Source organism: Oculina patagonica, chromosome 1 (genome assembly GCF_052425735.1).
Source record: "Oculina patagonica isolate OP01 chromosome 1, crgOcupat, whole genome shotgun sequence".
NCBI classification, from domain to species: domain Eukaryota; kingdom Metazoa; phylum Cnidaria; class Anthozoa; order Scleractinia; family Oculinidae; genus Oculina; species Oculina patagonica.
Window position 1 is genome coordinate 46,513,920 of NC_135758.1, and position 13,752 is coordinate 46,527,671.

Below are 13,752 nucleotides of genomic sequence, written 5' to 3' on the forward strand. Positions count from 1 at the left end.
GAGACGACCTAAATTAAATCGGTACAGATTGGTTACCACCCGACAAGCTAACTACTTAGTTTCTGTCAGCACTCACGCATACATCCATTTGAAAAAGCAAAGAGAACACTTACTTTGTTCTGGATTAAAATGTATAACAAACAATTTAGCATAAGTCGATTACAAGTAGAATGAATTTGGTTCAGAACGTTTGACTTACATATAAACACAGTAACAGTTGGGATAAGGTATCCCCTACAGTAACACGCCACGTGGTTATGGACCAATGAGAAATCAGGGGATGGCGGTATTCCCTACAGTAACGTGTCACGTAATTATAAACCAACGAGAAGTAGGGGGATGGGGGTATCTCCTACAGTAACGTACGCGTGATTATGGTCTAATAAGAAGTCGGGGGATGGGGGTATCCCCTACAGTAACATTACTCACTCGGTCACGCTCAAGAATCACGCAACAACAGATTTCTAATCACAGTGCATTTTTTATTTCCTTCCAACACCTATTTACAAAATTACAGTCCAAGTATCCAAACGTGCGTTCCGCTACTTTTTGATACACCGTCATTATGTCTGGCCATTAGATGGGAAAAGCTTGAAGCAGTAAATTTCTCATGGCTAGCTGGTCGCGAGGATTCTTGAACGCTATGATGTAGTGAGTATTCCTGGAAATACTCTTGGCGTATTTACCGGGTGGGAACATGTTTTGACACAAGAACATAACGGTGATATTTTGATGATGAGAGTGTTTGGTGAACATATCCAGTAACTCTTTATCTTTACTTCCCTCTGTTATTAGATTCACATCATTATCATCATTTTATTTGCCACTTTAGAAATTGATACGTTCAAAATAATTTAAATAGATATGGCGAGGAGACCTCCAAGAAACCACAAGGCTTATGGGGGAGGCCACCTCGGGTTAGCAATATGTTAGTAATTTCGCTGTGAATAGATTGTCCAACACAAGTAGTCCACCGCTCTGAAACCACTTACGCAATTGGGAGGTCGTAGGAACTCCTTCGAGAATTTGTATACCAGCCTCTTCATGTCTCCGAATCCATCTTGCCAGGCCCCGTAGCAATAATGAATAGTCTCTGGGGGTGTACTAAACAACTCTTCTGAGTGATCCAAAAGTAACGACACAGTAAAACAAGTCTTGCCGCAGCCAGACGGACCCACAACCAAAATACTGGCGGGTTTCCTGAACCGAAACGCTTTACCCATTTCTATTCCTTTGGGTTTCCATTTGACGTTTCAGACGGTGATGAAATCGTTGGTGCATACCCTCGTCTTTTTCAAATCACCTTGGACATCTATATTTCTCGTGTGACGGATTCTGCTGTCTCCACGAGTAAATAGTCTTTGAAAGTAACGACACCAAAGAAACATGATTGACTCCTTGCTTATTCGACGGAAAATGAATTAAATTAAATGAAACATTACTTGTGTATTTGGCTGGTGGTTATTGGCGGTTATTGGCGGTTGGTGGCCGTCTCGTTGGCGGTTATTGGCCTTTGTTGGTAGTTGTGTGTGAGTATTGGCGTTTTTTTCGGTTGGCTGGTAGTTCTTGGTGGTTCTTGGCAGGTTTTTTGGCGGTTATTGGCCGGTGTTTGTGGTTCTTGGCGGGTATTAACGCTTATTGGTGGGTGTTGGCGGTTCTTGGCGGTTTTGTTGGCGGGTGTTGGCGGTTTCTCGCGGCTCTTGGCGGTAATTGTCGGGTGTTGGTGGTGTTGGCGGTTTTTCGTGGTTCTTGGCGGTAATTGGTGGTTTCTGGCGGTTCTCGGCGGTTCATAGCGGGTGTTGGTGGTTTTTGGTAGTTCTTGGCGGTTCTTGGTGGATGTTGGTGGTTTTGGTGGTTCATGTTGGTTCTTGGCGGATGGTGGCGGTTCTTGGCGGTAATTGGCGGTTCTTTGCGGGTGTTGGTCGTTTTTGGTGGTTCTTAGCGGTCCCTGACGGTTCTTGGCGGGTGTTGGCGGCTTTGTTGGTGGTGAGTGGCGAGTGTTACGGCCGCGGAAAATTAACGCCAATTTTCGCCACCAAAACCGCCAACACCCGCCGAGAATAACCATGCAAAACCACCAACACCCGAAAAGAACCGCCAGGAACCACCAACACCCGCCAAGAACCACCAAGAACCACCAACACTCGCCAAGAACCGCCATGAACCGCCAAAAACCACCAACACCCGCCAAGAACCACCAAGAACCACCAACACTCGCCAAGAACCGCCATGAACCACCAAAAACCACCAACTCCCGCCAAGAACTGCCACTTACCGCCGAGAACCGCCAAGAACCGCCACCATCCGCCAAGAATCACCATGAACCACCAAAAACCACCAACACCCGCCAAGAACCGCCAAGAACCACCAAGAACTACAAATATCCGCCATATTATTCAACACATGCGCGCGCTGCCCATATATGGTCAAAATGTTAACATTATCTGTCATCCGTACATAACAGATATCCTGCGATATACGTAGGTTGCGAAGATTCATCCGAAATCTTGTAAAGCGCTGCATAATTAGTTTTTCTATCTGGAAAATGTGTTTCGTTGACAATTTGTTGAATAATAAAACAATTATCCTGCTCAATCTTGCGGAATATCGTCTGATTTTAGCCAACTCGGCCTACGGCCTCGTCGGCTAAGTATCAGGCGATATTCCGCGCGATTTCGCAGGATAATTGTTAATTATCGCCAACAACCACCAACATCCGCCAAGAACTACCAAAAACGGATCAACTTCAACCAGATTCAATGAAATCGTTTACAAAAAAGCAAGTCCATTTTGATGACATTGTTATGTGCGAAACATTTTGGCGGTGCAACACCAGAGATTCTAAGCTGTTTTTAACATTTATTGAATTTACATGAAAAAGTATGAAAAAGATCAAAGAAGCACCAATACGAGTAAAACTAACTAAACTATATTTACAAAAGTCGAGCTATGGTCAATAGGACTGCATCAAACGTCCCGCATTGTAAACATTTTAGAAAAAATAAATATTTTGGACACTCTGGGCTTACCTGCCAAAATCCGGACGAGTGGATCGAATTCTCGATGTGGACACCCAGGTACTCCACCCGGGACTCGCCACCCGCCGTGGCCCAGACCGCGGGCGGACGGGGACCAGAACTGGCCCGACAGAATGTAGCCCGGAGGCCCGCCCGGCGGCCGGAGCAGCGGCCGGCCCCCGACTGGAACCTCGGTGCGGGCGACCCGGCGGGGGGACAGCCCACCGGAAGGCACCCACCGCACGACAGACACCGGGGGAGGGAGCGGGAGGAACGCCGGAGGGGCGAAACCCGGGCGCAACGGCGCACCAGCCGGCGCACCAACCGGCTCACAAATGGTAAGCACCCTCTATCTCTTGTTGTTTTGATTTTGGTCCCTTGCTCCCTCGTGATCCCCACCTCGACACACACTGTACATATTTTTATATAAATCGGGCGCCGGTCAATTGTAAAAAAGTATAACACCAAAACGAGGCTCAGTCCCAATTAACACCAAAATGATGTTAAGATGACGTCAAGGTACCTCGCTTTCATGTTACGATGACGTCACAATAGATTGTCATGACATCTTGAGTGTTTAAATCAGGATTTGAACTATTAATGTAAAAAGCCTCTCTTAGTTTAAGAAAATAAACGGTTTTAGCAGAATCGAAAATTTTTAAACAATCAGATACCTATAAATTTTTGCAATTAGATGAACCTTTGAGGTGTTTAAAGACCCATGACGGACCACTGTACTTGGCACGCTTACGCTATTGTTTTAACCACGTACCTCGCTGCATGTGATAATAATTAAAAAACCGATTGTGAACATATTCTGCATTTATTTAGTCTAAGATCAGGTTTGTGTTTTTTATGCCCTATAAAAAACATCAGGATTGCATTACGTTTGCATGTGAAGGTCAAATTAAATGAAAAGCGAAGTTTCTGTAATCGTTTGCTAACAGACGATTATCAGTGTCAAGCTGTGCGCAACAAAGGTCAAAGACAACGCAGCAAATTGCGAAATATATTTTATTCAACGCTAAGTTTTTACAACAATCAAAGAAGGCAAAATCAAACGTATTATTCTTCAAATTGTGCTGAAGGATTTTGAAAGATATAAAGATTCCCGTGCAAATACTATAACGGCAGCCGCTACTCGAATGATTAAAGCTCAAAGCTGCAACACAAACAGATGCGCTGATCGATAAAAAGTGATCATATGTTTCCAAACGCACAAAAAATACAGAGAAGAAAAATTAACAACTTGCCTCCAAAGTTATCCAGATGTACTCACAATCGATTTCCACCGAAAAACCGTTCCATGTGTCATCGACTTCACCACAAAATCAGCGTTCGCGGCCGACATCGGCGAAGAAAACATTGCTCCAACGTCAATATACTTAGCCGTCGAAACGTTGTACAACTCTGCAAAGCCACTGGGAGCTGCGCTCAAAAAGCCAAGATTCTTCTATTCTTTCCATAGTTTAGAACGAACGATCTTCCTTTTTCAGTGATATCAGAACCTGGCCGATGACCATAACGATCTCAACAACCATAGAATAGAGTATGTATTTTTCCTTAATGAAGGTCACAATTCGAAAAAAATGCCAGCCCGATAAATAATTCTAAGTGTTCTAGAAGTCGAAAGTAGAACGATTTCGCATAAGTCGTTTTTTAAATGCTAATGAGGAAGAACAATATAGATTTTTAATTTGCGTTCATATCAACGTGCCTGCCTATGTCCCAGATATGGCAAACAACACCAAACAAAAAGTGCCAGTTCTTGAACCCTATTTTTAATTGCTGAACAGTCGAATCTGGCGAGAAAATTAAAATCTGCTTGCAGAACTTAAAAGCAATCGGATAAGTAACAAGTGCTAAAAAATGAAAAAACAATATTTCTGAAATCTGTGCTTCAAATGTTCGGTTTTCAGTATCGGCTGTCCACGGCTTGAATACTTATACCCTTTTAAAGAGTCTTACGCGCCTTTCGGCCAAAAATGCCGCTAACTCTACGCAGACAGGCATGAGCCAGAGTGGGTGGCGCCATATCTGACTGATGGCCTTGAAAGTTTTCATTTCTTTAAAAATGTGTTCTACCTTTACTCTTCTCTTTGATAGTACTCTGTTGAATCTTCGAGCTTGTCTTCTGTCTCTGTTGTTCAGCAAGGGCATCTGATTTGCCCTAACTGGTGTTATAAGAGCGCCACCGTCAGGATAGGCCTTGTCAGCCAATAACTTTGCATTTGGCGGGAGGTCTAGATTACGTCCTGGTCCAATGGGTTCCATAAGTCGGAATGACACAGCATCATGCATACTGCCCAGAAAACCAGCCTGTAAAAGCCGTATGTGCCCCATATTGTCCATAACAAGTTGGGTGTTGAAACAGTGATAATGACGATGGCCACTGTAGAATGGCCGCTGGGGTTCTGTTAGTAGTCGATAAGTTTCATGCGGTGTAGTGTCGATTGCGCCTACTACACTGGGAAATTCAGGCCAGTTTCCCATCAGGGGGTATTGTTCCATTCCAGAAGATTTGGCCACACGATTTGATTGTGAAAGTAGCGCCAAAGTTCTGGTAAAATTTTGTAAACTATCCGGACGACAGACGAGGAGTCAATGTCGAACCAAAGCGCTAGGCTATCCACGTGTGGGTATTCCCTTAGCCACATTAGCAGTAATAATATTTGATGGATAAAATTAAGTTTCTGGCGGCGTTGGCGAACGCGGGGTCTTCCATACATTGTAAGATGCAATAGTGATGGCGCAATGTCAGTCGCTAGTCTCAAAAATGATCCGGGTGTTTCACCAGTGTTTCTCCAGAATAGAAATTCTTGCCCTGATATCAGAGAAAAAAACATCTCGACCGCGGAATGCAGACCCACGAAAATTTGGGAAAAGGCGCTGTTGCAGAGGGTAGCTATTTTCCACTATTGGAGGCTGTAGAGTAATAAAAAGCAGTAACAATGCCAAAATATTTAAAAGCACAACTTGTATCTCCTCGATATCCATCAAAAGTGGCTCACAGTCAACTCTCGGCCTGAACGTACGCAAGAAAGACCTGTGAACTTTGCCAGCATACCGTACGTACGCGGTGCCTCGGACAGGGTTGGTCGCGTGCTCAGAAAGTTTAACATTCGCACGGCTTTCAAACCATGCCAAACGCTTAGCCAGATCTTCAAGAAACCAAAAGATCGGCCCCAAGACCACCAAAGAAGAGGAATCGTTTATAAGGTCAGATGCAATGACTGCGCGTTTACTTACATTGGAGAAAGTAAGCGCTCTTGGAGCTCACGCGGAGCCGAACACGATCCCGGACGCGCGTCTAATGGAGAGTCAGCAGTTAAACAACACGCGGAATCTACCGAGCATGACATCCACCCAAGAAATGCCACGATCCTTGAACGAGGAATCTCAAGTTACACCAAGAGACTGTTCCTAGAGTCGTGGCACTCTACGGTGGATTCCAACGCGGTTAACGAGAGAAAACCCCTTCCACGCGCTTACACTCCACTATTAAGAAATTAAAGATTGGATGGCGTATTCAAACATGCCTAGCGCGTGCTTATGTTTTAACGAATTCATTACTCTGATGAAGGTGGACAGAGGACACCGAAAATTTAGTGTTTAACAAATCCTAGATCGGATGAATCATTCTAGTGAAGTCTTTACTATAGTTAACAAATAAATAATCAACTGTGAAAAATTGAATAGAATTGTGCCTGCAGAAAAGAAGTTAAACAGTTGTTCAATCCCTTTCGGTACATACTCGTTTTAGTTTTTTTTTTTCATAATTGTCTGTCAGATCGATGGTTGTACGTGCAAGAAATCTTAGTCATATTTCAACAATAACTTGATGATTTGTTACAAATGCTAAGACATATAGTTTCCCTTTTCGCCCAAAATCAATGTTGCAAAATAGGTAGCAATTGGGGACATTGTTTTTTTTTTCCTTTTTTGTTTTACGCCTCATTGTAAAGGGAAAGAAGGGGAGGGGAAGTTGAGGTATTCCAAGAATTTTGTCAGGGTTGTAGCTTGTTTACATGTAATCTGAAGACACAAAACTTACCATCTGTTAAGTTTGCTAAAGCGCGCAAATGTTCCATCAGGTATGTACTCTAGCTTATTACTTTGCAAGTACCTATTGTTAAATACAACATTAAACATGATATATAAACAATAGCATCACAAACATATGAACGAATATTTATTGATTTGGATATTGCTATCATTATTACAATATTATTACAATCCCGGCTAATTCAAGCTAACCGACTAGCACTAACCAAATTTGGAAGATGTTGCTATTATTTTATTATTTATTGAACAATCGAGCTAATAGTTATTAGACGATTGACGTAAACCTTTTTGGGTCTCTGAAATTGTAGAGAAGCTGTATGTATCGAGACGTCGCGCGTCAGTGATGAAACTTAACGAGTACAAGTGTTGGATTTTATTTCTAATGCCTTTCCTTGCTTTGGAATATGTTTATTTCTTTTTTAGGCACGGAAAGCTTTGAGTTGACTATAAACAGATAGATCCATAGGGCCTAGAAACAGAGCTTTTCGACATGGGGTTAAAAGGCGGCGATTTAAAGTTGTCTTACTTACAAATCAATTAGTTGATCAGCAGGTCCATCCAATGCACCCGTTTGTAAATGAGACAACATATTGAGAGAAAGATCACTGTAACCAAACATAAAAAACAGGACTCTCGTTAAAATAGTCAAAATAAAAAGGCTAACCCATAGTATGAGAAGGCAACTGTTTTTCTTCAATTTTCTTCATATCAGTCAAGGCAAGAACTGCCGTGTGGCATATCTACCTTGAAACAATCGCATGGGTACCAGCGAGTACGAAAATATTTACATCAGCATAAAGCATAAATATTTTCTGCATCTTTTGTTCGGAATAAATCAGTTACCTACAATAGCTACAAAGAATTAGATCCGTGGTGCTTAAGGTTTCGTTAAAGTGATCTGTTTTTCTTTCACCCTTGGAAATGATAATAATAGTAATAATAATAATAATACTAATAATAATACTACTTATAATAATAATAAATAATAATAATAACAATATTAATTATAAAAGTAAATTATAATTATCATAAAAAAACAATTCCAAAGAATGCTTTGCCGTGGATTTTTTAGGAGCTTTATAACTTTGGCAAATTTATACCGAGAATAATGTCAGACCACCACAAGATAACATTTGTCATGAAATATCTTCCCATGTCTCATTTAGGATAATGACGTCATTATTAACGTGACCAGAGCGTTTTGAATATTTTTCTTTTCATTTAAAGTACACTTTTCAGCATGAATTGGTAAAGTTTAGAGCTCTTTATATTGTGTTGGGACAGAGTAATTATACCTCCATTATTAAAGCAGAAAAAGCGAAAAGTGAGCCAGAGGTTTAAATCGAAAAAAAGTCTTGCTTTTGAGAGTTTTGAACAATTTTTTTCAACCAGAACCGATATTTTGCTGAAATAAAAGTGTAACGTAAATTAATAAAGAAGAACTTAAACGCCGAAAGTATCTTTTTGGGGGCCACATTGTTTTTCATCTTTTCGGGGGAAGGAGAGTGGGTAGCCGTCGGTATAAAGTCATAAATTCGTCAAACTATTTTGTGTAGGACCAAGGCTGAAAGAGTATCAAAGCTAAGTGCTAATAAAAGAAATGAGTACCATTCAAGTAGCATGTTTTGTCAGGTTGAGTAGTAGGGGAAATGTTTCAAAAGCTGAGGTGTTTCCAGCATAAAGTATACGTCCCCACCCCAGACCCCGATGCATTACACCTCGCAGCAGTTCGCTCTAGACCGTGGCGGAAAAAGTGTTGTATGATGCTGTTATGACAATTTCGACCTGAAAATTGCTGTAAAATTAAGTAATTTTTCTTCAATGGGACAGCTTAAAAAGTATATTTACCTGTGTTAAAAAACATTTTAACAAGAGGAGTCTCGTTGAAGTTGATTTGCACGTGACACAGTGGTGCCAAAAGTATGGCTGCCGTGGAATTACAACATGTATCATCCCAAAAGCCCAAAGTGTATTCCAAAAAAAGCTCAAGAAGAAGATTTGCCAAGTCCTACGATCGACTGCTTTTTTGGAGAAAAGGATGAAACATACAAAGAGCGTTCGTTGACCTGAAGTGTCCGAAGAACGGGAACAACATGTCAGTCACATTACTGCAAACGCCGCGAGAAATTCTCTTTCCAAGTTGTTTAATAATAATAATAATAATAATAATTAGTTTAACTTAACTAGTAGGAATAAATAGCAACAGCTAACAAGTGCTTGCATTCGATGCTTGCATGCGGCAGTAAGCTTATTGTTACTATTTTGCATGAATTCGTTTCGCAACAAATCAAGAAGGAACTCATTCTGGCAAAAGCCAAAGGGTCTGTCGATAATTTGGTTGATAATACCTCCATGGAGAGTCCCCCTCGATTGACTCAATCAACCTAATTCTTATATTTTAAGTTTGTTTTGATAAAGCAGTGAAAGATGAATTTTACTTTTGCTTGTTGAATGAAGTTAATTTTAATTTTGCACACAATGTAAGACGTTCTAGGCTCAGATAGTGAAATATATTATAAATTGCAAGCCCACAACACCAATTGTTCTATTGTTGATGAAGGCGCCATTTACAGTTAGACACATAAGCTTTCTTTTTTATCCTTTGCCTTTAAAGTGCTACTAGCTATGATCAAATTTTCACCCCTTGTAATTTTTGGCGTTTCATAGGGTATTTAACAAAACGATTCAAAATGGCGATTTCCGTTTTCAAATGCCTATTTTAGTTCTGGAGATATTCAAGCTAAAAATAATCGTAAAATATGCAAATTAGGGAACTGATGGCGTCATCTACTCAACCCAATTCTATGTCAAGTACAAAATCTTATCTCTTATCTCGGTCATTTCAACGCCTCAAAGCTAACATTTTGAAAAACGTTATTGCCTTTCGTTACATTATCGTTCAGAGGAGTTTGCAGATGAGCACAGGGGCCCACACATCAGGTGAGAGGACAAATAAAAGATAAAATTTTACCTGCTGTTGTTTACCTGTTCTTTGATTTGAAGCGACCATGTCGAATTCTTTATACGCGGTCTGTAAGTAGGTGGTCTAAAGCCACAAAAAATATACGTGGTCGGCTGGAACGAGGTCTAGAAGCGAGAAATCCTTGAAAACCGCTCAGAACTCTTAGTTTATGGCAAGGGGTGAAACTGAAATGACAGCCCTCGATTTTTGCCCCACTTTGACGCCAAAACTTTGTTCAAGTTTTGCCGTACTTACTGGGAACGAGAAAAAAGGTTGAACTAGATATCTCGGGTTTATTTTCCCCGAATGTTTCGAGCTGTATATCATTTTGGCTTTGTTTTAAAATCTTTGATTTGGTTGCATGTTTCTGCCAGTTGGGGGGTCACAAAAACTTTGAGTCATTGATTGACTGATTTTAGGCAGGAGTAAATAACGTCGTATGTTCTGATTAGTGTTTTTCAATTCCTGAAGTTTTTTTGTTTATTTCGGAATAAAATGATCATCTGAATGGATCGGATGAAAACGCACGTGCACGCGTGCAGAATGTGTTGTTACTAATAACACCTTTTGTTTGAAGACGTTCTTGTTGCCGTTGCCGTGTGGTTAAATGTCCTAGTGTCATTTTTAAAAATTTCGTTTGATTTCATAAGGTTGGTCTAGGAGACTGGACGTTTTGGCCATTTGAAGTATCCAATCCTGAGCGCGTGAGCATGAGGTTCCTGTAAATTCGACTCAACGTTACAGAGCTTTTCCGAACCGATTATCAGCAATGATGTTTCTGAGTAACCTAAACAATGGCTGCGGTCACATCTACGACGTAACTAAAGTTTAACTATAGTTAGTCTCAAGTTACGTGACGTCATACCTAACTATAGTTAGTGCTTTCTGTCGTCTTTGCGGTCACACCAATGCAGTTAACTATAGTTAGTTCTGATTAGGTTGTGAATAATTTGGTATTTAAATTAGTTCATGACAGCCCTTGTTGTTGATCTGTGTCCAGTTGTTCCTCTATTTTTTTTTTTTCTATTTTTGCACGGCATCTCGGCGTTGAAGAACATAAAATGAAGTAAGGATGCTAGAAACCGAAGAATTCAAGCTTTACTTTTGCTAACATTGATGATATGTAATTTTTTGGCATGTTGTTTTTCTTGTTTTCCTTCCCTTGACGCTTTGTTTTGCATATTTATGTTCATCTCGCATGTGCGAAAAGAATTGTCGCATTCTGATTGGCTTTTCGTTTGTAAACTAAAGACTAACCCATGAACCTTGCTTGGGTATAACTATAGTTAGTGTGTATTGTTTTGGATCAGCGAGGCGTAAATTTTCTAACTATAGTTAGGGCGAACAGAGTAGCGGTCACATTACCGAAATAGCTAACTATAGTTAACGCCGTCCTAACTATAGTTAGCAGTCTAGATGTGACCGCAGCCAATATGTTATTATAATATATGTTATTTTAGCGTCTTGGCTGATAGATACAAGAACGTGCAAGATGTTATTTTAGACTAACATACGTCTATTGCCAACTTTTCCCCAAAGTTGCATTTTTACTTCCGGTTGTAAAATGGTATTCCACTTCCATGGCCCCCAAGTGACAGAAACATGCGACCATGGAATTTCACCACTTGTCAATATATTAAACTCGTATTGCGATCGTATGTCGTCCCGAGAATTAATATTTCCGCATTTATTCGTCCTTTCCAGACCCCATATACCTTTCCCGATTCCAGACCTCTAAACTGCGAGACCGAGTATTAAAAAGTCAAAATGTCGGACTCAAAACAAAATACGCAGCTTTTATCCTTTATTCATCCTCACAGCTAATTTAAGGGCTTCCTTGAATGAGCACGGATTGGACCGTACTTTAAACCCATTTGCTTTCAATGTGTAATTATATCTATATACGTATCTTGTCGCTAAGCATCAGTAACCCCGAAACGCTGAAAAAATAGTTTGAAAGACTCGTTGTAAAATTAAATCAAGCTGTTGTATAAACAACAAAATAAAAAGAATGATTTACTTACAGATGGGTTAAATTTTGCATTGCTTGAAAAGATCCACTCTCGATGTGTTCAATATTGCAACTGCTCAAGCTTCTAAGAAGGAAATTAAGAAGAACTTTAAATAAAAACCTGTAATGTATGCGTAATGTATGCGTGACGTATATTTGTATTGAGTTGCATTATGGGATTAAAACCAGCGAGTTGAGCACATGGCCGCCATCGAGCAGTTGTTGATTTTAGCCGTCGCGTTGCTCCTCCTAGTACACTACATTTGGCGACGAGGAAACGTGATGACGACTTTATTTGGCCGAGTGGAGGCATTCGAAGAGACGGCGGAAACGTGGGAGCATTATACGGAACGACTTGGACATTATTTTGAGGCGAACGGTATCGGCGATGAGACCGCAGGCGACAAGGCGAAAAGGCGAGCGATACTGCTAAGCGTATGTGGAAGTAAAGTGTACAAATTAATGTGTGACCTTTTGGCACCTGTCAAACCGGGAGAAAAGTCGTATCAAGACCTGGTTAAGCTGATACAGGATCATTCGGCTCCGAAACCGTCGGAAATTGTACAAAGGTTTAAGTTCAACAACCGTTTTCGCAACGAAGGAGAATCAGTGGCAGATTTTGTGGCGGCGCTTAGGAATTTGGCTGAACATTGTGGGTACAATGATACCCTTGAGACTATGCTACGGGACAGAATTGTTTGTGGAATTAAGGATGAGAAAATACAGCGACGCCTTCTTGTGGAAAAGGAATTAACATTTCAGAAGGCTTTCGAAATTGCAACATCAATGGAAATCACTACGCAAAATATGGCTGTGCTGCAGGAGGCGAAGTTGTCAGAGGTGGTAAATCAGGTCACTATGCAAGCCGATGGAACAAAAGCTGGAAAGAAATGGGCAGATGATCGACGCACACCAAACAAAGCTCCGTGTTTTAGGTGCGGAGGGAATCATAGTGCACAAACATGTAGGTTTAAGGAACTGAACTGTTACTATTGCAAACAAAGAGGCCATATTGCTGACAGATGTCCAAATCGCACCAGAAGTCCGTCCAGAGGTGAGAGACAAGGATTTCAACCGAACAGAAGTGATCAAAGTAGGCACCCGGGTCAACAGAGGTCAGGTAACTTGCACCAGTTAGAAGAGGTTGTTAATGTTTATGATGAGCATGCTGGGGATGAGGAAGATGTTTATGGCCAGTTGTTTTGTGTTAGTTCAAGTGGTGGCCATAACCCGTACAAAGTAACAGTGGTAGTTAATGGCATAAAAGTGAATATGGAAATTGACACTGGGGCATCTACAACTGTTATCAATGAGAAAACATTTCGCCAGTTGTCCCAGCAGGAAAGGGTGTTGAAACTTAACGCTGTGAATACAGTACTGCGTACCTATACAGGGGAAGTCATACCTGTAGTGGGGGAATGTGAGCTAGAAGTCGAGTACAATGGGTCTAAGAGTGTTTTACCAGCTGTGATTATCAGTGGAGAGGGTCCATGCCTTATGGGGCGTAACTGGCTTTCACATCTGACATTAAATTGGAGTGAGATTTTCAATTTAACTACCATGGATAAAGACTTGAATGAAATTTTAGAGACACATTCCTCCATTTTCCAAGAGGGTCTGGGGAAAGTCGAGGGAGTGAAGGCGAAAATCTACATCGATCCTTCTGAGAAGCCACGATACCTTAAAGCTAGGCCTGT

General features: G+C 41.0%; 1 protein-coding gene across 1 annotated transcript in view; it reads right to left on the reverse strand.

The window, feature by feature from the left end:
* Positions 1-13,752, reverse strand: part of LOC144633655 (uncharacterized) — a 52,805-nt gene that overhangs the window by 24,150 nt on the left and 14,903 nt on the right. Inside the window, exons 7-9 of the mRNA XM_078492502.1 lie at positions 12,069-12,140; positions 7,613-7,687; positions 7,072-7,143 (exon numbers count right to left, since the gene is read on the reverse strand). Of these exons, the coding sequence (XP_078348628.1) occupies positions 7,072-7,143; positions 7,613-7,687; positions 12,069-12,140 (219 nt within the window). The remainder of the gene's footprint in view (positions 1-7,071; positions 7,144-7,612; positions 7,688-12,068; positions 12,141-13,752) is intronic.